This window comes from Leptonychotes weddellii, chromosome 9 (assembly GCF_054177405.1).
Source record: "Leptonychotes weddellii isolate Sample4059 chromosome 9, ASM5417740v2, whole genome shotgun sequence".
Taxonomy (NCBI): domain Eukaryota; kingdom Metazoa; phylum Chordata; class Mammalia; order Carnivora; family Phocidae; genus Leptonychotes; species Leptonychotes weddellii.
Window position 1 is genome coordinate 102,955,846 of NC_138377.1, and position 24,386 is coordinate 102,980,231.

General features: G+C 37.0%; 1 protein-coding gene and 1 pseudogene across 9 annotated transcripts in view; one reads left to right on the forward strand and one right to left on the reverse strand.

Annotated features, from left to right (window-relative positions):
- Positions 1–24,386, forward strand: part of SCAPER (S-phase cyclin A associated protein in the ER) — a 422,618-nt gene that overhangs the window by 60,821 nt on the left and 337,411 nt on the right. For 8 of the 9 annotated variants that reach the window (XM_081829597.1, XM_081829604.1, XM_081829605.1 and 5 more), the window contains 3 exons: positions 94–194; positions 6,036–6,152; positions 12,103–12,263. In XM_081829597.1, coding sequence (XP_081685723.1) covers positions 94–194; positions 6,036–6,152; positions 12,103–12,263 — 379 coding nt within the window. The remainder of the gene's footprint in view (positions 1–93; positions 195–6,035; positions 6,153–12,102; positions 12,264–24,386) is intronic. The other variant, XM_081829606.1, reaches the window with a different exon arrangement.
- On the reverse strand, positions 7,127–7,683 carry LOC102735563 (homeobox expressed in ES cells 1 pseudogene; annotated as a pseudogene).

The following is a 24,386-nucleotide window of genomic DNA, read 5'->3' on the forward strand; positions in this document are numbered from 1 at the left end:
ATTATTAATTCCCAAGTCCTTCAGTTTAAAGTTTGTTCTTAAAACTTTTCAGTATCAGAATGGAATTTAATGATTATTGTTTGTTTTAATTAGGAGGTGCTAATGATGCTGGATAACTATGTAAGAGATTTCAAAGCATTGATTGACTGGATTCAACTTCAGGAAAAGCTAGAGAAGACAGATGCTCAAAGCAGGTAATGAACTCTGGTCTATAAGCAGCCAGCAGTTTCAAAAGCAGTAATTGAAACTGACAATGACCTTGACCTAAGTTTAACTTGAAACTTGTAAAAATCTAAAAGTTGGGAGCTGTGTTTCTCCTTCAGTTCAGTAACAGATATTATTGGGTACTTACCTAGTGCAAGGTACTTTTATCCAGTAGAAAGATTTAATTGCTGAATATGATACATTTACTACTCTCATGAATTTGTAGCCTAAGGGTGGGGTAAAATAGGACTTATTACCACAAAAAAACTATTGCGGGTGTTCAGGGCAGGACAGGGTCATCTCTCTTGTAAGGAATAGATCAGGAAATATTTCATGGAGGATGCAGAAGAAGTGTTTAAAAGATATGATGGATTTTAACAAGTGGTTGGCCTTTTATTTTATTATTTTTTTATTTTTTTAAAGATTTTATTTATTTATTTGAGAGAGAGAGACTGAGATAGAGAGAGCATGAGAGGGGGGAGGGTCAGAGGGAGAAGCAGACTCCCTGCCGAGCAGGGAGCCCGACGCGGGACTCGATCCCGGGACTCCAGGATCATGACCTGAGCCGAAGGCAGTCGCTCAATCAGCTGAGCCACCCAGGCGCCCCATGGTTGGCCTTTTAGATGAAGAGAGTAAGTTAAGACAGCTATTGAAGTGCAGAGCATGTGTGAAGTGAAAGTAATGTAGGGAAACATATAGTATTTCTTAAGGTAGTAGTCAGTGGGGAAAATTGATGATTTTTGATTAGGGGACTAATGAGAGATCAAAGTTACTTTAGAAACATTCACTTTTTTTTCTTTCAAGTTTTTATTTAAATTCCATTTAGTTAACATATAGTGTAATATTAGTTTCAGGAGTAGAATTTAGTGATTCATCACTTACATATAATACCCAGTGCTTATCACAATTGCCCTCCTTAATCCCATCACCCATTTAACCTATCCCCCTGCCCACCTTCCCTCTAGGAACCCTCAGTTTGTTCTCTGTAGTTAAGAGTCTGTTTTATGGTCTGCCTCTCTCTCTTCCCCCGTTTCCCCTATGTTCATCTGCTTTGAGAAACCTTCATTTGGAATCACCACACAACATCTGAGTCCTATGCACCAGGCTCTGGGACTGTTTGTGGAGAAGGGAACAGACACAGTCCCCGTCCTCATGAAGTATATAGTGCATTCACAGGAAAAATTGATGTTAAATACTTATCAGTGTACAAAGTATCATGAAAATACAGTGTACTTTGGGAATATAAGGAAAAGCATGATCAACCAGTTTGCTGAATCCAGGAAGCCTTCCCCAAAGAGGTCATATTTAAGTGAGAAAGAAATATCAAGTCGGAGTTGGCATGACAAAGAAAGAGTAAAAGAGTAACCCCAGGTAGAGGTGATGGTATATATGATAACCTGGAAGTAGAGAGCACAGTAAGTAAAGGAATTTCGAGTTTAGCAGGACTGGAATGGAGAGAACAAGGGGAAGAGTAGCATGAGATGAGCCTAGAGAAGTAGGCTGGGACCAGATCATGTAGGGTTCTGTGGACATGTTAAAAACTTAAGACTTTATTTTGAGCCATAAAATATTTTTAAGTAAGGAAGTGACATATCAGAATTGTGATTTTAAAAGATCTTTCTGGCTGTAGTGTGGGAAGGTTGAGGTGCAGCAGTATAGTTTATAGATTATGGCTACTCAGACTAGAATAGTAGCAACAGGGAGAGTTGAGAGATATTCCAGAGATAGGTGATCAACTAGACTTAATATTATTTTGGTTATGTGCAAAGGCAGAAGAACAATTTATTATTTAGTTATGCTTATAAGTGAAACCTGAGCCCTTGTGGACTAGGCCAAGTCACATGAAGCTACAATCATACCTTTTCGCCCAGAGAAAACAGGCCTAGGCTGCCTCTTTCCCTTGGATTTAACTGTGGTTCAATTTCTGTAAGTGGAATTGTCCAGTAGAGAACACGTTTTTTGTCCTATCTGTATCAGCCCCATGGGGGATCCAGGGGAGTGAACGAATTCCAAGAGACAAATCCAGGAAAGCTTGATCCCCAGGAAACCAAATTCAGGGAAACCATGATATGTTGATCCTTTCAACATTTTTTTTTCTCATGATGAAAAAAAAATGTTTTTAAATTCCAGTGTAGTTAACATACAGTGTTATATCAGTTTCAGGTATACGGTATAGTGATTCAACAATTCTGTACATTACTCTGTGCTCATCACAATAAGTGTACTCTTAATCCCCTTCACCTATTTCACCCATTCGCGCCCCCCTCACCCCCGTCATAGCCATCTGTTCTCTATAGTTAAGAATCTGTTTTTTGGTTTGTCTCCCCCAGCCTTTGTTTTGCCTCTTTTTTCTTTTCTTTTTTTTTTTTTGTTTCAGAGGTAGAATTTAGGTGATCGCATGTAACACCCAGTGCTCATTACATCAAGTGCCCTCCTTAATGCTCATCACCCAGTTACTCTTTCCCCCTACCCACTTCCCTCCCAGCAACCCTCAGTTTGTTTCCTAGAGTTTGGCATCTCTTATGGTTTGCCTCCCTCTCAGTTTTCATCTTATTTTATTTGTCCTTCCCTTCCCCTATGTTCATCTGTTTTGTTTCTTAAATTTCACATATGAGTGAAATCATATGGTATTTGTCTTTCTCTAACTGACTTATTTCTCATCTCATAATGGCAAGTTTTGATACGGTTTTTTTGGTACTTGCTTTACCCACAGTCCCTGGGTGGGTCAGGCCTAGTCCATGTTTGTACCAAGCAGTTTCACCCCTAACCCCTGAGAAGAGGTGATTAGATTTGGGGGTGGTACATTCCTTCACTGGGTTGAACCAAGTTAAGGGATCATCATGCTAATTTGAGATTGGTGGCTATATTGTTCTTGTGAAAATAAGCAGAAGAAAGCAGGTTCAAAGAAAATGGAATAGATATACAGAGAGAATCAGGGATGAAGGAAATCATGTGGTCTTTGAGAGCTTAAGATTGTTGCTTTTAAGCCTCTTTCCTCTTGGTCTAATCCTCATGAGTCTTGATTCTAGTTTTTCCCCACCTTGGATGTCCTTGACCTTATATAGTTTTTATCCTTAGAGTAAATCTTTATTTCTTTTCTTTTTAAATTTAACTTGAGTTTCTGTTTCTTGTATCCAAAAGGGTCTATATAATATCACCACCAATGCATAAGAAGCTAACTAGATTTTTTTTGCCTGCTTATAAACTTCAGTGAGGTAGCTGTGGCTGTGTTGAGGATTGTATTAAGAAAGATTCTGAGGCCAAGTCCAAGTTAGTTAACTCTGTCCTGGTACCATGTCCAGGTACCACACCTGAGACTTCTCTTTTTATCTTAACCAGTTATTAGCATATCTGCTCTTTGCTTCTTGAGGCAGCTCCTAGATACAGAAAGCAACCTTAAATTCCCTGTGGATGGCATTATCCATCTTACTTTCCTCAAATCATGCATCAAAATTCATTTGAGATTTAAATGTAAAAACTGCAGTATAAATAGTTAGAGAAGAAAATATAGATAAATAATTATATATTTTTATTGTGGGTAAGGACTTTATAAGACAAAGGCAGAAACCACAAAGGAAAGTATTAATAGGCTTGATTTAATAGGAATAAAATATGCCTTTCTGCATGAAAAATTAAAATTTAAGTAGTTATGTTATCTATGCCAAAGGATATGTAGCCATAATAGTAATAATAGTAGAAGTAGTAGTAAATGATTTCAAATCCATTAGAAAATGATGAAAATCCCAGTGGAAAAAAATGGCAAAAGTTACCAACATGCAAATACCAAAGAAGAAATTTATTTTTTATTTTATATATTTTATTTTTTTTAAGATTATTTATTTATTTAACAGAGAGAGACACAGTGAGAGAGGGAACACAAGCAGAGGGAGCAGGAGAGGGAGAAGCAGGCTTCCCCCTGAGCAGGGAGCCCGACACGGGGCTCGATCCCAGGACCCTAGGATCATGACCTGAGCCGAAGGCAGATGCTTAACAACTGAGCCACCTAGGTGCCCCTATTTTATATATTTTTTAAAGATTTATTTGAGAGAGAGATTGAGCACAAGCAGGGGGCAGGGCAGAAGGAGAGGGAGAGAAGCAGACTCCCCACTGAGCGTGGAGCTGTCAGGGCTTGATCTCAGGATCCCGAGAGTATGACCTGAGCCGAAATCCAGAGTCAGATACTTAACCGACTGAGCCACCCAGGCACCACCCCCCCACAAGAAGAAATTTAAATGGCTGGTAAAAAAAAGTTCAGCCTCACTAGTAATGTTAATAAAAATATATAATTTTAAAAACAACAAAAAAATTTTTGCTAATGAATTTAAAAACACACTGTTATTGAAATTTCTGTAAGAAAAAGAACTCGTGATTTGAGAGATTCTCCCTCTCCCTCTCCCTCTGCCTCTCCCACCACTGGTGTGCTCCCCCCCAAATAACTAAATAAATCAGTAAATCTTAAAAAAAAAAAAAAGAAGAAAAGAAAAAGAAAACTCCTCACAAGACTGAAACTCTAGCATAGGAGTCAGCGAACTTTTCCTATAAAGTGCCAGGTAGTAATGTTTTTAGACTTTGCAAGCAATGCCATCTCTTTCACAAGCCATTGAAATTTCTAAAACAAGATCCTAACTGTTGGCAAGGTTCAACGGAAATGGGCACTTTTCATCTAGTAGAAGTATGATTTGTTAGAAGCTTTCTGAAAGGTGATTTGACAAATTGTCAAAAGCTTTAGATTTAATTTGGATAATCTTTTATCTGCATTTTCTTGTTTTCTGACAACAAATATGACTTTTTTTTTTTAGAGAGGGAGAGAAAGAGTTTGGGGAGGGGCAAAGAGATGGGGAGAGAGAATCTCAAGCAGGCTCATTGCACAGTGTGGAGCCCGATGCAGGGCTTGATTTCACAACCCTGAGATCATGACCTGAGCTGAAATCATGAGTCAGATACTTAACCGATTGAGCCACGCAGGTGCCCCAACAAATATCACTTTTTAATGTGAGAAAAAATCACAACCACTAGATTGAATGGAAAGTAAGAGGGAAGGAGATTCTGGGGAGTTACAGAGGTTCGTACTGAGGCCAATTAGGAAAGAGAAAACGCTACTTGAGGAAAACAGTTTATGTTTTATTTTTTTTAGGATTTTATTTGTCAGAGAAAAAGTGAGAGAGAGAGAAAGTGCACAAGCAGGGGGAGCAACAGGTAGAGGGAGAAGCAGGCTCCCCACTGAGCAAGGAGCCAGATGTGGGACTGAGCCACCCACGTGTCCCAGGAAAACGGTTTAGTAAAGATTGTGCATCCTTTCAAGGTTCTGGGACTAGTGAAGAAGTTAGCTTTCCCAGCAAAGAGCAAGGGAATGTTTATGCTCCCACTCTCATGTAGAGGAAAGGAGACTTCATATTTTCCTGTGTATTCTTCATTTAACCTCACAACTGTTTTTCTGTCTTGATCTCTGTTCTACACACTTGGTTTTCCAGGACATCAGACACAAATTGAGTTGTATAAGTAGACTGAATTAGTACCATTGCCTTTTTAATGTGTTTTTAGCTGGGTATGTGGAGGCTTTTAAAACATAAGTAGTATATCTCATGTCTTTGTAAACCCATGGCCTTTTTAGATAAGTAGGGTTATGTTGCTATGCTACAGTGGGTGGAAAATCCTGGACCATGCATTATATGTGTTGCTTTTTGGGTAATATGGTAACTTTCTGGTGAACAGTGCTCTAAGGAAAATTTGTGACCTGATTATGTTTTCACCCACTAACAACCAAGAAAAAATACTAGGTTTTTTTCTTTTTTCTCTGTTAATTTAATCTCTTGTATGTCTTAAATTGACAGACCAACTTCTTTGGCTTGGGAAGTAAAGAAAATGTCTCCAGGACGTCATGTGATTCCAAGTCCATCAACAGATAGAATAAGTGTGACATCAAATGCTCGAAGAAGCTTAAATTTTGGGTGAGATGAACTAAAAAAAACTAAGGCTTGCATTACAATAAATTATTTTCTGTGGATAATATAGTATTATAAAACTGATATTCCACTATAAAAAATCCATGTATATGTTTGTGTTTGAAATTGTTTGAATAAAAAAAAATCCAAGAGAGTAAAATTTAGCTTTTAGGAAATGTAATATATTCAAATATAATTAGGATCCAAAATTAAAACCCATAAACATATGTCATGCTAAATGATTCATAACATGAATTGACAATTGCTTTCACAACGAAAGATCTAAATATATTTCATAAGCTGTGTTAGTGTCCTGAAAATTGTATCTTTATGCATTGTAATCCTATCAATGCAGTTTTTTTAATATTTTAAAAATTTGTATTTATTTCCAATTTGAATCTTTTTGCAATATATGTGAATATGACAACTGATGCCTTTCTATCTCTACCCTGCTATAATGATTTTGCTTAAAAAAAACAAACAAACTTGAAACTGGCATGCTAGAAGGATTTGTATTGATGGTGAGAAATTTTCACTGCTTCATGCCAGAAATTAAGAGAAACTAATAATCATGTTGCAAAACGCACTTGAAGAAAAGTAATTGAAACAGATCAGATCTTTGTGCCATTCTTCAGATTATTTTACTTGAATTATTTTGTAAATTGAATCCAGCTTGTGGAATCACCTAGTCATGAGTTTTAGCGAACTAATTAATTAGATTAAATTTGCTCACTTGAAAAATAACTGGCTTTTTATGAAAATTTTATTAAAATATATAGGAAAGGCCTTTATTGTAACTAAAAGTGCCAAGTATAGTAGGTACCATGTTATAACAGTAAATATTTACAATATATTTTAGAAAAAATGACAACGCTTAGATAAATGCAGAAAAGAAAACATCACGTTTTTAACACTTGATATTTCCATTGATTCTTCATGTTCTGCAATTGTAAGATAATCTCACGTGTTTAGTTTTCTATCTATTCCAAGAGATTTGTGTTGAAATTTTTTTTCGCCATTAGAAACTGTGATCCTCTATGGGACCTTTTCAGCTTTACACGCTGATTTTGGAACCATATCTGGATTCTGTCTTCCTCTAGATTCAATTTTCGAGCTAAGTCTTCTCTGATATCAGTGCCTCGTTAGCAGTTAACTCTAAAGACGTTTTCCAACACGTAATCTGGTTTTGACTAAAAGCAGTTCTGGGTCTCCAGCCTCTATACCAACTTAGCTCTCTTTTCAAAGACAGTCTTTCTGAGGCTGAAAAGTAATTTTCGCATTTCAAAAATCTTTCTTCTGGTACTGGGTGATCCACAGTACAAGGGAATGAGACCCCATTAGGAAGGCTCGGGATATGCACACATAGGTTAACATCTTTCCCTGAGGAGCTGCAGGTGTCTGCCCAAGGCCTGTGGGGTTTCACTGAAGGAACACAGTCTTTCTTCTGGTCCAATCCTAAAATGCTCTCAATTGAAAAGGAGCAGGGCGAGGGTTTGCTTTCCCCAAGCCGAGCACTTTCCGGAAGACTGGGAGCCATCCTCGAGTGGGCTGCCCAGAATGACAGCTCTGGCCTCTCCTGCCTCCTGGCTGGCTCTACCCCATGTGTACAGGCTCAATGCAGTTTTATAATTATTGTTTTATGCAGTTATATTTTAAATCAGATAGAAAAAAGTTATAAACAAAAAATATTTATATATTTTTTTTGTATTTACCTATGTAGTTACTTTTACTAGTGTTCTTTATATCTTCATGTGGATTCAAGTTATTGTGTAGTGTCCTCTCATTTCAGCCTGAAGGACTCCCTTTAGTATGTCTTGTTGGCAGGTCTGCTACTGACAGTTTTTCTCGGTTTTTGTTTTTCTGAGAATATCTTAATTTGTCCTTCAGTTTTGGAAGGATAGTTTTGTATAGTGCATAGAATTCTTGGTTGAAAGTCTTTTTGTTTCAGGACTTTGAATAGGTCCTCTCACTTCCTTCTTAATTTAAAAAATTTTTTTTTTTAATTTTAAATTTTTTAAAATTTCTTTTTTTTTTAAAAGACATTTATTTATTTGAGAAAGAATGAGCAGGAGGGGCAGAAGGAGAGAGAATCTCAAGCAGACTGCAGAGCCTGACTTGGGGCTCAATCTCACTACCCTGAGATCATGACGTGAGCTGAAACCAAGGGTTGGGTGCTTAACTGACTGTGCCACCCAGGCGCCCCCTCTCACTTCCTTCTGACTCCCATGGTTTCTGATGAGAAAGCAACTGTTACTCTTATTAGGGATCCATTTTGAGATGCCTCACTTTTCTCTTGCTTCTTTCATGGTTTTATCTTTGTCTTTGGATAGTTTGACTGTGATGGATCTAGGTGTGGATCTCTGAGTTTATCCTATTTAGAGTCATTGAAACTTTTGGATGTATAGGTGAATGTTTTTCATCAAATTTGGGACGTTTTTGTCCATTTCTGCAAATATCCTTTTTGCACTTTTTTCTTTCCTGGGAATCTCCCTATACCTATGTTGGTACTTGGGGCAGTGTTCCACAGGTCTTTGAGGGTCTGTTTTTCTGCATTCTTTTTTCATTCTGTTTCTCAGATAATCTCAATTGTCCTCTCTTCAAGTTCGCTGATTCTTTATTTTGTTAGCTTAAATCTGCTGTTGAGCCCCTTTGGTGAATTTTTCATTGCAGTTACTGTATTTTTCAACTCAGAGTATCTATGTAGTACTTTTTTATATTTACTTTCTCTTTATTGATACTATAGTTGGTGAAACATTGTTTGCATACTTTAGTTTTTTAGACACAATTTTCTTTTGTTCTTCAATATTCTTTGAAGATAATTATAGTACCTGATTTAAAGTCTGTTTAGTAAGCCCAGCGTCTGGGTTTCCTTGAGGACAGTTTCAATTACTGTTCTTTTATGTGTGTATGAATGTGTCATACCTTCCTGTTTATTTGCATGTCTTGTGACTTTTTTTGTTGAAACTGGATATTTTAAATAATGTGGCAGCTTTGGAGATCAGATTGCTACCTCTTCAGGGTTTGTTGTTGTGGGTTTGGTGGTGGTGATATTGTTACTGTTCAAAAACTCTCTTGAACTAGTTTTCTGAAGTCTTTTTTCTTTGTCATGTGTAGTCACTAAAGTTTCTGCTTGATTTCACAGAAGTTTCCTAGTCCTGTGTATGTGTTGTACATACCTTCAGTGCTCTAGCATTCATTTCCTACTTCTTCAGAGCCTCAAGGTCAGTCAGAAGTGAGGTGTTAGGGCCTTCTCAGATCTTTCTGGGGCATGCACAGAACCCCTGTACATATGTGTGGCCTTCTTGATTTCCAGGAACATGTAGGAGCTTTTCAAAGCCCCCTGTGGCCATTCCATTCTCCAGATTTTCCTTTAAAGTTTTTTAGTCAGCTCCTTATTTGCCCCAAATGTTACTGTCACTTCTGGCAGCTATAATGTTAAACAGTCATCACTGTTGTTGTCCTTAAATGTCCCTGGGGAAATTTGTTTTTAAGACATAGTTTTGTTTGGACTCTTAATTCTTCAGAACGAATCTAAATATTGTATGTGTAATTGGAGGGGTGGTAAGTAGTTTACTTGGTCATTTCTCTTTCCTGTGTTAAAACCTAACCTTTCTTGGGGTGCCTGGGTGGCTCAGTCGGTTGAGCATCTGCCTTCGGCTCAGGTCATGATCCCAGGGTCCTGGGATCAAGCTCCACGTCGGGCTCCTTGCTCGGCGGGGAGCCTGCTTCTCCCTCTCCCTCTGCCCCTCCCCCTGCTTGTGCGCTCTCTCTCTCTCTCTCTGTCAAATAAATAAAATCTTAAAAAACAAAAACCTAACCTTTCTTGACTGCTTTTTATCCCCTCCCCAACCACGTCACAGTCATCGTCATCTCTTGTTACTACTGAATCTTGCATCTATTTGTATTATTATTATATTTGTGATGTATTATAACCTTTTTAATGTTTCTTTTTTGTACTTGTACTATAATCTTCTTTAACGCAATGTCCTTGTCATATCTTCTGTATCCCAAGCACCTAACATTGTACCTGGCACTTAGTAAAAGCTCATTAAGGTTACTGAGTAGAACCAGTGGAATAGGAGAAAGATATATAAGCAAACAAAACCAAGTAACGGTATATTCAAGCACCATTTTAAGGGATGTACTTATATAATGTAGTCCATTGGTCTGTGGTTCAGAATGTTGTATAATGCATGTTTTCTTTTAACATTGGAAGCCTTTAATGCATGCATGGTAAAAGTTCTTGTACTGATCTCCATCTATTCATATTGTTGGATTAAATGGCATTCTTTATTATCATTATAAAACCTACTTTTTTTCAGTGTGCTGAAAATTGTGGTTCATAGGCTACTTTTTAATATATCTACTCACTTTCCTCTTACTGGTTAAGTGTTTACTCAGAATATATAGTCACCAAACTTGCTTTGTCTTCATTATTTAACTCATAATTTAAATATTAAATAAACCGGTTAAATATGAGTATAAAAAGAGTCATTGTTTCTGTGAAAACTTAAGACAAGTTGTTAGAAAGCTTTGATAAAGGTGAACTATTAAAGTTTTGCTGTCAAAAGATTGGGAAAAATATTGTTAAAGTTGAGGAGGATTATACCCTTAGAATGTTTAATAGGTGTCACTAAATTCTCACTTCATTTTAAAGAAACCAAAATTGGATATTGCCAATGAGGCATTATACTTGTGGTCATGGTTCATGTAAGAAATGTACAAAAAGAAAAAGCCTGTTTTGGTAATGTCTGTGTCAATAGATTGACAAATTAATGCACATTTATATTATTAAAAGATAGGAGTTGTTTTTTTTTTTTTTTTACTTTTTTTTATTCTTATGTTAATCCCCGTACATTACATCATTAGTTTTAGATGTAGTGTTCCATGATTCATTGTTTGTGCATAACACCCAGTGCTCCATGCAGAATGTGCCCTCCTCAATACCCACCACCAGGCTAACCCATCCTCCCACCCCCCTCCCCTCTAGAACCCTGTTTGTTTTTCAGAGTCCATCGTCTCTCATGGTTCGTAAAAGATAGGAGTTTTTAAATTGAAATAAAATGTTCAAGGTATATATGTATATTTTTTAAGGTTCCCCCATTTAACTGAAATTTTCTTTTAAACTGAATTAATGAGAGCTTTTATATTATCCCTGTTCCCATACAGTATGTTATACTATATTAGATTAATGAAGTATTAGACCAACATAAATTTATGAATATATTTGACTTAAATTGCTCTGGTTGTATTCTATATATGTGGATATACACACCCGATTTATTTAAAATTTAAATATATTAAGCAAAAAAAAGATTTTAACTTTTATTTTGAAAGTTAAAGGATTTTGAACTGTGTTAATTAAATTTCATTTAAATAAGCATGATGTAAATAACAGTGATAGACAAGTGACATATAACCAAATGAGTGGGGAATAAAATGTTACACTGCTTTTTTATTTGGAAGTTCTTTTTTTTTTTTATCATGCATATTCCATTTCTTCTTATTGGCTGCATAATATTTCGTGGTATTTAGTTTTTTCATTTTTTTTCAAATTTTTTATTTTTCATAATGTAAATATTAAATATTTAATATGTAAATATTAAACAACACACTGCTGCACAAGCAGTGGGCCAAATAAGAAATCAAGTGGTAAATCAAAATATGTCTCAAAAAAAAAAGAAAACACAATATTCTACAACCTATGGGATGTGGCAAAAGCAGATGTTAGAGTAAAATTTATGCTATAAATGCTTGTATTAAGAAAAATAGTTGAAATAAATAAATTACAACACAAGGAACTAGAAAAAGAAGATCCTTAGCTGAAATTTAGTAGAGGAAGGAAATAACAAAGAAAAATCAGAAATAGAGACCCAGAATAATATTAAGTATATATTTAAATTTAAAAATTTTTAACTTTTATATTTGATTTATTAATGCAGAATTTTCTCCATAGGGGTTCACCAGGCACAGTGGCTGCTCCCCGTCTGGCTCCTACAGGTGTCAGTTGGGCTGACAAAGTAAAGGCTCATCATACAGGCTCTCCTGCTGCTTCAGATGTAGCTCCTGCTCAGTCGTGCCCACCAATGACAGTGCAGAAGACTTCTCGCAAAAATGGCAAGTGACTTTGTTTTTTTCTTTTTTCATGGAGCGGGAGAGAATCTTAAGCAGACTCCATGCCCAGCGTGGAGCCTGAAGCAGGCTTGATCTCACAACCCTGAGCCGAAATCGAGAGTCAGACACTTAACTGACTGAGCCACCCAAAATGGCAAGTGACTTTGAATCAATCTTTTTATATAGCAGACAGGTAGAAGCATATGGAGTTTTATATGTTTTACTTGAAACTGATGCTAACAGCATTACATATTTATCTTTTTGCATCATTTATGTGATATTAATTTGCCTTAAAATAATCTTAATAAAATAATCTTAAAAACTGTATGAAAGCTTATGCAGATCATTCTAATCTCAGGTTTGCCCTATGTAAACTTTAAGAGAATCATTCTTTTGTCAGTCCACTTATAAGATCTTTTATAACTCTTTTGACTTAAAGTAGAAAAAAATTGACTACTCTTTTCAGTAGCATGTCACCACTTCATTTCATTAATATTTGAGTATTATTTTGGTACTAAAATGATACTCAGTTTATCTTTGCTTACACATTTGTTTTCTATACCATGAAAATAATTATAATTACAGGGCACAAATAAATAGGACTATTATTCCGAGGGCCTGGTTATCCCATTAAGAATTTCTTTAATGGACTTTGACAACAGTGGTGTTTGTACTTTATCATATAAAACCTAGAGTATACAATGGAGAAGCAGAGGTCCATAGGAAGGAGTTTTAAGAAGAGATTGGATAGTAGCCTTAATTTGGGAAGATAAATGTTGATACAATTGGGAGGATGGGTACCATGAGGGAGCAACCAGAGACTAGGGAGTGAGAATCTTATTAAACAAAAAGAGAAGTAATGAAAATGAGAACATATCAAATCTAACCAGAATCTCTTTTGGAACATAGACATTATCTTCTCTCTTAACTCAAAATTGTCTGAACTTAGAATATAAAAAGCCAAACTGATTGTCTAATGTAAAAAAAAAATTCTTTTCCTTCATTAAGTATTTTTATATAGAAATCCAGAGTGATTTTTTTTTTATTTTAAGCATTTACTAAGTTTAAGTTGTGCTAACTTCTTATATAGAAGTGTGTATCCACATAACTGTATATTTATATATATAAAAATACACACAAACATAATTCATATCTACAGTAATATTTTGAGTTTACCTATGGAATTAATTTCATTTTGTGTCAAACATTTCATCTTTTACAATAAGGCTAATCTGTTCATGAGAATCTTCAGTCCATCTGAGGTAAGGAATATAATCCTGGGTAGGACAGGGATATGGTAGTAGGATGGTCAGAACTGCCTCTAGCCCATACAGGGTGCCTTGGTACAATTTAGAAAAAGGAACCGTGTCGTCTGAGTAGACACAGCCGTACACCAATAAACTTGGCTTTGTGAATGAAGCCTGGCAGGATTTCAGCCCTCATTCGCTGTCTTAGCCAGGTGCCCTTGTATAGGGCACCACCTACATATAGGTGACAGTCCTGGAAGGGGCTGTTCGGTGGTGGTGTGAGCAGAAAGTGATTAGGCCACCCTTGTAACAGTTTTACTCCTTGCCCAAAAAGACTGATTTAATTTGTCTGGCTGAGTTTGGTCGGATAGGGAGTCCATTCTTCTTCCAACCACTTAAATTGATTTAGTTGAAGAAGGAGATCTCCTTGATGGAAGATCATTTTCATGGTCAAATGTGCACATAGCTATGCAGCATCCAATTGGAATTTAAAGGCTTAATCTTAGGAAATAACCCAGTGTTCCTTCTTGATTCCTAAAACTTATGCTGTCAAGCTGGCAGTAGGTGAGCTATGCAATTTCTTTCTTTTAAGTGTCCTTAGTCTTGAAGTACAAACCATAAGGAAAGCCTATCCAAAACTAAGATGAATTCATCACTTGGAGTGCGAGATCAAACCGTTGCTCTCGGAGCCTTGGCTCGGCTGCCTTTAGCCTGGGGTAGTACAGAGAGGCTGAGGGGAGGAGAGAGAGAAGAGCCAGTGGGCAGTCTCCAGACTGTGCCTTTGCTCCAGGCCCATGGGTCAGAGGACCAGGGGGGTGGACACCTTGAGCTGGGCCCCTTGGTGAGGTAGGTGCAGGGCGTCCGTGCCCCAGCTGGCTCCGAGGGCTCCACCAGGCCCTGCCACTCCGTCTGTCACTGCAGCCTGTGGCTCTTCACCGCAGTCGGGAGGCTGTTGGGCCCCAGGGGCCACACTTGCGCTGGGGGCTGCCCTCGCCCCCCAAGTGAATTTTTTATACATCTGTAGAGCCCAGGATTTTAGAATTATTACGATGAATTTGTGTTATGAATTAAGGAGTAACTTGAGAGTACTGCTTTCTGTTTTTCTTTGATGGAAGATCCCTTTAGAGCTTCTTGGCTCAGAAAGAAATGTTTTATTGGACATAACAAATGCATTGCCACCTTTACATTACTGATACTCTTTTCCATTTTGGTCTCAGTAAGTCATGTTTGCTTATTCAAATAATACTCCTGCTCTTACCCAGTATATTGCCCTTGGTTTCTCTATATAGACTAGTAGTATTAGAAAATTGAGAGTAGTCGTGACTTCTTTCTTCTAGGAGAAGGTAAGAGAATGCAGAACCAAGTTTAGTTTTTATATTGTGAAAGGGTCTGAGAAAAATGTGTTAAATTATTATTGCAAAAAATACTTTAAAGGAATCATGGTATTAAAGTATATCATGGTTTTGTTTAAAGCATTACTCTCAGATTATGAGTGTGACTCATTTGGTTGAGATGAAATGATAGGTCTTAATTATAACTAAGCTTAAAAGTATCCATGTTCATGTATCAGGAAATTTTGTTTTTGACTACTTTGGTCTCAGTTTTGGGGTTTTGATGCACTTTTATGAAAGTGATTTATGGTTTATATCTTAAGTAATTTATAATAGCACTAGCTCTGGTATTGAAGTTTGTAATGATAGCCTATAAAAATGATTTTTGTTAAAGGTGACAGTTGGAGCACATACATTTACTTTCCTCTTTCCTAAACTCAACTAAAATGATATAAAAGGATTGAAAAATAGGACTTACGGAAGAAGAGATAGGTTAAGAGTTAAAGACAAATTTTTGGAAGTTGGAAAGTAGACCAGTGGTGACATTTTAGTGAGCTAGCTGAATCCTAAACTCAGAGAGTGGGCAAAACTGTAAAGCAATCCAGTTTGTTCCACAGAACTCCCCAGAGGATAAAAAATTGGGAGCAGTTGTCTCTGGAAGTGAGGATAAAGGTAGGGATTATATGTTAGTCATCCCAAATTCTCCCCACTTGCCCTTAACTCTGAATAGTAGGATGACGGTATCTCCCTCACCCCACAGAATATTGGAGGTTTATTCTATATAGAAGGTAAAAGAGATGGTGTCTTACCTGAAGGATATCAGGCACATTGGAAAGTTGGGAGTAATATTGATTATTAGTGGGTTATGTGGAAGACTATCTGTAACGATAATGTTGAGATGCCTCATCCTTGTTTCTACTTCAAGCCCTCTTCTCCCATTGAGCTGCCAGGTTTGCAGATCAAGAGAATCCACACCTGAGGAACAAATCCAGATCCAGTGTAGATCATGAGATATTGGTCTTTGAGGCTGATACTGTAATTGGATGAGTGTCTGCTATTCTCAGGAGATTTGAGCAATCTGAAGCCAGATTGTGGACTTTGGTAGATTATCTGCAAAGATGGGTGCCAGCAATTTCTCCCATTCCTCCCCATCTATTATCAAGTGGTGGAGTCTGTTTTTCCTCCCCTTGAATCTTTGGTTTGCCCGTCGACTTGATATGATCAGTAGAATGTGGCAAGAGTGATTGGTAAATTCCCAGCCTAGCCTGTTTGGGGCCTTGCAGCTTCCATTTTTTCCTTGTTGGAAGCCAGCTACTGTGTAAAAAGGCCCAGCATAGGCCACTGAATAATGAGAGACTATGTGAGGAGAAAGAGGCCATGAGAAGGAGAACCTAGCTATCTCAGCCAGCAACTGGTACCAAGGCTTTATGCATGTGGTGAAGGCATCATGAACAGTCTGGCCTTAGGTGAGCCACTCTAGCTGATATTATATGGAGATGAGAGGAGACCTCCCTCCACTGAGCACTCCTCAGATTTCTGACTCAAAGAATTGCATGGAAATAACATGGTTAGTGTTTTAAGATGCTAGGTTTTGGGCTTGCTATATAAAAATAGATAATGGGATTATCCAGTATTTGATAACATGAATTTTATTTTATTTATTTATTTTTTTAAAAGATTTTATTTATTTATTTGACAGAGAGAGACACAGCGAGAGAGGGAACACAAGCAGGAATGGGAGAGGGAGAAGCGGGCTTCCCGCTGAGCAAGGAGCCCGATGCGGGGCTCGATCCCAGGACCCTGGGATTATGACCTGAGCTGAAGGCAGACGCTTAACGACTGAGCCACCCAGGTGCCCCAATAACATGAATTTTAGAAAGAGAGAGGAAGGAGGAAATCATGAAATTAAATAATTAAAGGAAATTTCCTTTAACAGAGGATATAAGTTTCTAGACCGAAAGGACCCATTAAGTGCCCACTACAGTGGATGAAAATAGAATGACAACAAAACATGTTAGGAAATTTATGAATACTACAGATGATGAGAGGCTTAAAATTAGAGAACATACTCATTTTATATACAATTGACCAAGAATCAGAATGGCATGTGCTTCTGGTAAATTATCCCTAGAAGCCACAAGAAAATTGAGCAATGTTTTCAGAATTCTGAAGGAAAATGATTTCTAATCTAAAATTCTATGTTCAGCCAAATTATCCATTAAATGTGAAAATAGACTGAAGGTATTTTCATTCATGTAAGATCTCAAAATTTTTTTTTGCCTCCATGGACCCAATCACTGCTGGAGGATGCCAGCCCAGAAAGTGAGGCAAAGGTAATACTGTATGGTGGTGATCCCAGTATAATACCTGTGTACCAGGTCTAGGGAACAACCAATCCAGATTTTTGCCGGTTACAGGGCTCTGGAAGAAAGGAATCCAGGACGATAAATGAAATTTTTAAAACATCTGATGTATTTGCACACATCAAGAAGAGATTTAAGGGGCGCCTGGGTGGCTCAGTCCATTAAGGGTCTGCCTTTGGCTCAGGTCATGATCCTAAGGTCCTGGGATCGAGCCCCACATCAGGCTCCCTGCTCAGTGGGGAGTCTGCTTCTCCTCTGCCTCTGCTCCTCCCCTCCCCTGTTTTCGTGCTCTCTCAGTCTCGCTGTATCTCAAATAAATAAAATCTTAAAAAAAGATTTAAAATTTAGGAGAGTTGGGGTTGAATTAATTCTAAGTGCAGTAGCAAATATTGAGATTATATAACGGAGAGAAAAGAAATAGGAAAATGCAGAGACTCACAGAAGAAGCACACCTGTAAATTGAGTCTGTGAAGGATATAATTCCCCAAACTGTTGAAAAATCAGTCTTATATTTAAGAAGCACTATGAACTCCAAGCAGGAAAAATAGAAAACAAATCTCATTTAGATGTAATATAATAAAAATACTAAAAATCAGGGAAAGAGAAAATCTCTACAAGTAAAACAACAACAACAAAAAAGACTGCAGTTGACTGTGAATAATCCTTGAAAATCCATATATAACTTTTGTCTCCCCCAAAACTTAATAGCCTATTGTTGACTACAAGCCTTACTGACAACATAGTCAACACATACTTTGTATGCTTTATGTATTATAATACTGTATTCTTACAATAAAGGAAACTAGAGAAAAAATATTTATTAAAATCGTAAGAACAGATAGACTTACAGTACCATATCAAAAGAAATCCATGTTTAAGCAGACCCACACAGTTTAAATTCATGCTTTCTTAAGGTTAGCTATACTTTCAAAGGAGCAAGAGTAAGTTGATAGCTGATGGAAACCAGATGACAGTGGAATGACATCTTTCAGATGCTGAAAGAAAATAATTGACAAAGCAATTCTATATCCACCAAAAAAGTGAATTCCAGATAAATAAAAATTGAAAGAACTTGAAATCAATAGAATTACACTAAAAGAAGTATTATAGTTTTTCAGGTTAAGGGAAAAAGATCCCAAATTGAAACCCAGGAATGCCTAAAGGAATGAAGAACACCAGGAGGAGTAAACATGTGGAGCACATTAAATGTTTAGTATGGGCTGTTTCATAATGTCGTGCAAAGCTTGAAATACATAAAAAATGAGAATTTCTGACAATATTCCAAAAGACAGGAGAAGAATAAATGGAGATTATATTTTTAAGGATCCTAGCATTTTCTTTGAACTTACAAAAATACTGACTTGTACTAGACATTATAAGTCAAGCATGTATTTTGTATATTCAAGAAAACCACAAAGGAGAGTAAAAGAAAGTTCAACTAATTGATTAATGCAAAAGAAGCCAAGAAAGAAAAAAAAAAAGAAACATAAAACAGATGAGACAAATCAAAACCAAATTATAAATGGTAGAAGTAAATGCAAAAACATCAGCTCTTACATTAAAGGTAAATGGTCTATTTTTTAAATTTTAATTTAATTTTATTTATATTCATTTAACATATAGCATATTATTAGTTTCAGAGGTAGAATTTAGTGATTCATCAGTTGCATATAACACCCAGTGCTCATTCCATCAAGTGCCCTCCTTAATGCCCATCACCCAGTTACCCCATTCCACACCCTTCTCCCCTCCAGCAACCCTTAGTTTTTTTCCTATAGTTAAGAGTCTCTTACGGTTTGTCTCTTCATTATTTTCATCTTGTTTTTTTTTCCCTCCCTTCCCCTATGATCTTCTGTTTTTTTCTTAAATTCCACATGTGAGTGAAATCATATGACAGTTGTCTTTCTCTGATTGATCTATATCGCGTAGCATGATACCCTCTAGTTCCATCCACGTTGTTGCAAATGGTAAGATCTCATTTTTTTGATAGCTTAGTAATATTCCATGTATATATCTATATCACACCTTCTTTATTCATCTGTCGATGGACATCTCAGCTCTTTCCATAGTTTGGCTATTGTGGACATTACTGCTATAAACATTGGGGTATAGGTGCCCTTTCAAATCACTGTTTGTATCCTTTGGGTAAATACCTAGTAGTGCAATTGCTGGGTTGTAGGGTAGGTCTATTTTTATCTTTTTGAGGAACCTCCATACTGTTTTCCAGAGTGGCTGTACCAGCTTGCGTACTCACCAAGATTGTAAGAGGTTCCCCTTTCTCTGTGTACTCACCAACATCTGTTGTTTCCTGACTTGTTAATTTGAGCCATTCTGACTGGCGTAAGGTGGTATCTCATTGTGGTTTTGATTTGTATTTCCCTGATGCTGAGCATTTTTTTTGTGTGTTGAGCATTTTTTTTGTGTGTCTGTTGGCCATTTGCATGTCTTCTTTGGGGAATCGTCTGTTCATGTCTTCTGCCCATTTTTTGACTGGATTATTTGTTCTTTCGGTGTTGAGTTTGATAAGTTCTTTATAGATTTTGGATACTAGCCCTTTATCTGATAGGTCATTTGCAAATATCTTCTCCCATTCTGTCAGTTGTCTTTTGGTTTTGTCCACTGTTTCCTTTGCTGTGCAAAAGCTCTTTATCTTGATAAAGTCCTAATAGTTAATTTTTTTTTTTTAAGATTTTATTTATTTATTTGACAGAGACACAGCGAGAAAGGGAACACGAGCAGGGGGAGTGGGAGCGGGAGAAGCAGGCTTCCCGCCAAGCAGGGAGCCCGATGCGGGACTCGATCCCAGGACCCTGGGATCATGACCTGAGCCGAAGGCAGACGCTTAACCGACTGAGCCACCCAGGCATCCCCTAATAGTTAATTTTTGTTTTTGTTACCCTTGCCTTTGGAGATATGTCTAGCAAGAAGTTGCTATGACCGAGGTCAAAGAGGTTGCTGCCTGTGTTCTCTAGGATTTTGATGGATTCCAGTCTCACATTTAGGTCTTTCATCCATTTTGAGTCTATTTTTGTGTATGGTGTAAGGAAATGGTTCAGTTTCATTCTTCTGCATGTGGCTGTCCAAATTTCCCAACACCATTTGTTGAAGAGACTGTCTTTTTTCCAGTGGGTATTCTTTCCTGCTTGGTTGAAGATTAGTTGGCCATAGAGTTGAGGGTCTGTTTCTGGGGTCTCTATTTTGTTCCGTTGATCTGTCCATCTGTGTTTGTGCCAGGTCCATACTGTCTTGATGGTTACAGCTTTGTAATAGAGCTTGAAGTCTGGAATTGTGATGCCACCAGCTTTGGTTTTCTTTTTCAACATTCTTTTGGCTATTTGGGGTCTTTCTGATTCCATACAAATTTTAGGGTTATTTGTTTCAGCTCTGTGAAAAATGTTGATGGTAGTTTGATAGGGATTGCATTGAATGTGTAGATTGCTCTGGATAGCATAGACATTTTAATAATATTTGTTCTTCCATTCAGTGAGCATGGAATGTTTTTCCATTTCTTTGTGTCTTCCTCAGTTTCTTTCATAAGTCTTCTATAGCTTTCAGAGTACAGAGCCTTTACCTCTTTGGTTAGGTTTATTCCTACATATCTTACAGTTTTTGGTGCAATTGCAAATTGGATCTATTCCTTAATTTCACTTTCTTCTGTCTCATGTTTGTGTATAGAAATGCGACTGACTTTTGTGCATTGATTTTATATCCTGCCACGTTGCTAAATTCCTATATGAATTCTAGGAATTTTTGGGTGCAGTCTTTTGGGTTTTCAACATAGAGTACCATGTCATTTGCAAAGAGTGAAAGTTTGACTTCTTTGCCAATTTGTATGACTTTTATTTCTTTTTGTTTTGACTGCTGAGGCTAGGATTTCTAGTACTATGTTGAACAACAGTGGTGATAGTGGACATCCCTGCCATGTTCCTGACCTTAGGGGAAATGCTCTCAGTTTTTCCCCATTGAGTAGGATATTCGCTGTGGGTTTTTCATAGATGGCTTTTATGATATTGAGGTATATTCCTTCCATTCCTACACTGTGGAGAGTTTTAAGCAAGAATGGATGCTGTATTTTGTCAAATGCTTTTTCTGCATTGAGAGGATCATAGGATTCTTATCCTTTCTTTGATTAATGTGGTATGTCATGTTGATTAATTTGCAGATGTTGAACTACGCTTGCAGCCCAGGAATAAATCCCACTTGGTCCTGGTGAATAATCCTTTTAATGTACTGTTGGATCCTATTGGCTAGTATCTTGGTGAAAATTTTTGCATCCATGTTCATCAGGGATATTGGTCTTTAATTCTTTGGTCAGGTCTTTGGTTTTGGGATCAAGGTAATGCTGACCTCATAGAATGTGTTTGGAAGTTTTCTTCCATTTCTATATTTTGAAATAGCTTCAGAAGAATAGATTAATTCTTCTTTAAATGTTTGGTAGAATTCTGCTGGGAGGCCATCTGGTCCTGGACTCTAGTTTTTTGGGAAATTTTTGATTACTGCTTCCATTTCTTTGCTGGTTATGGGTCTCCTCAGGTTTCTATTACTTTCAGTTTTGGTAGTTTATATGTTTCTAGGAATGCATCCATTTTTTCCAGATTGCCTAATTTGTTGGCATATAGTTGCTCTTAATATGTCCTTATAATTGTTTATATTTCTTCAGTGTTGGTTGTGACCTCTCCTCTTTCATTCATGATTTATTTGGGTCCTTTCTCTTTTCTTTTTGATAAGTCTGGCTAGGGATTTATCAATCTTGTTTATTCTTTCATAGAGCCAGTTCCCAGTTTTGTTGATCTGTTCCACTTTTTTTTTTTGATTTCTATTTCATTGATTTCTGCTCTAATATTATTTCTCTTCTTCTGCTTGGTTTAGGCTTTATTTGCTGTTATTTTTCCACCTCCTTTAGGTGTAAGGTTAGCTTGTGTATTTGAGTCTTGTTCTTGAGAAAGGCTTGTGTTGCTATATACTTGCCTCTTAGGACTGCCTTTGCTGCATTCCCAAGGTTCTCAACAGTTGTGTTTTCATTTTCATTTGCTTCCATGAATTTTTTCAATTCTTTAATTTCCTCATTGACCCATTCATTCATAGGATGCTCTTTAACCTCCATGTATTTGTGTACCTTCCAAATTTTCTCTTATGATTGGGTTCAAGTTTTAAAGCATTGTGGTCTGAAAATATGCGGGGAGTAATCCCAGTTTTTTGGTACTGGTTGAGACCTAATTTGTGACCCAGTATGTTATCTATTCTGGAGAATGTTTCATGTGCACTGGAGAAGAATGTGTATTTTGTTGCTTTAGGATGGAATGCTCTGAATATATCTGTGAAGTCCATCTGGTCCAATGTGTCATTCAAAGCCCTTGTTTCCTTGTTGATCTTCTGCTTAGATGATCTGTGAGTGGAGAGTGTTAACGTCCATTACTGTGAGTGGGGTGTTAACGTCCCCTACTATTATTATTATCAATGTTTTTCTTTAATTTTGTTATTAATTGGTTTATTTAGTTGGCTGCTCCTAATATAGGGACATAAATATTTACAATTGTTAGATCTTCTTGTTGGATAGACCCTTTTATTATGATATAGTGTATTTCTTAATGTCTTTTTTTTATGTTATGTTAGTCACCATATAGTACATTATTAGGTTTTGGTTTTTTTTTTTAAAGATTTTATTTATTTATTTGAGATAGAGTGAGAGAACACAAGCAATGGGAGCAGCAGAGGAAGAGGGAGAAGCAGACTCTCCACTGAGCAGGGAGCCCATTGAGGGGCTCGATCCCGGGACCCTGGGATCATGACCTGAGCCGAAGGCAGATGCTTAACCGACTGAGCCATGCAGGCGTCCCAGTACATAATTAGTTTTTGATGTAGTGTTCCATGATTCATTGTTTACATATAACACCCTCTCCCCTCTGAAACCCTCAGTTTGTTTCTCAGAGTCCATAGTCTCTCATGGTTCATCTTCCCCTCTGATTCTCCGCCCCCCTTCATTTTTCCCTTCCTTCTCCTAATGTCCTCCATGCTATTCCTTATGTTCCACAAGTTCCTTCTCCTAATGTCCTCCATGCTATTCCTTATGTTCCATATGATAATTGACTTTCTCTGCTTATTTCACTTAGCATAATCTCCTCCAGGCCCATCCATGTTGATGTCGTATTACAGTCTTTGGTTTAAAATCTAATTTTTTTGATATAAGGATTCCTCTCCCAGCTTTCTTTTGAAGTCCACTAAACACAAATGGTCTAAATATTAAATTTTTGAAATTATAGTTGCATTAAAAATAATGCCCGAGTGTGTTCAGCTTAAAGTGATATAACTTCAATTTAAAAACATAGAAAAGGCAAAAGAAGAAGATGGGAAAATATATTCTGTACATGTCCTATTCAAATCAATAGTGGTGTTCCTAATTCCCAGACAAAATAGATACAGTATCCAAGAAACAGTTTAAAGAGAAATATTTTTTAATTATTTTTTTAAACATTTTATTGACTTATTTATTTGAGAGAGCACATGTGAGCACAGAGGGAGAGGCATATGCCCTGCTGAGCAGAGAGTGGGATGTGGGACTCGATCCCAGGACACTGAGATCATGACCTGAGCTGAAGGCAGATGCTTAACCATCTGAGCCACCCAGGTGCCCCTATTTTTTTAATTATTAAAGGAGTATTTTAACAGAATTGGAAAATAATTCTTAATTTATATGTATGTAACACATTTTTAAAACATACAAAGCAAAAACTAACATATTGAGAGGGAAAATGGAAAAATCTATACTCATACTATGAGATTTTAACATAACTGTCTCAACACTGATAGTATAAGTACCCAAAAATCAAGATATCTAAACAATGTGATTAATGAACCTGATATAATTGATATGTCTAACAAATATGCTTCTTCTTTTCCTTTTTTTTCTTTTGATCCTTCAACCTGGAAACTTTTTACTGACATGTCTTCTAGTCCACTGATCCTCTATTCTGTATATCTAATCCATATTTTTTTTTTTTATTCTTATGTTAATCCCCATACATTACATCATTAGTTCTAGATGAAGTGTTCCATGATTCATTGTTTGTGCACAACACCCAGTGCTCCATGCAGAACGTGCCCTCCTCAATACCCACCACCAGGCCAACCCATCCTCCCACCCCCCTCCCCTCTAGAACCCTCAGTTTGTTTTTCAGAGTCCATCGT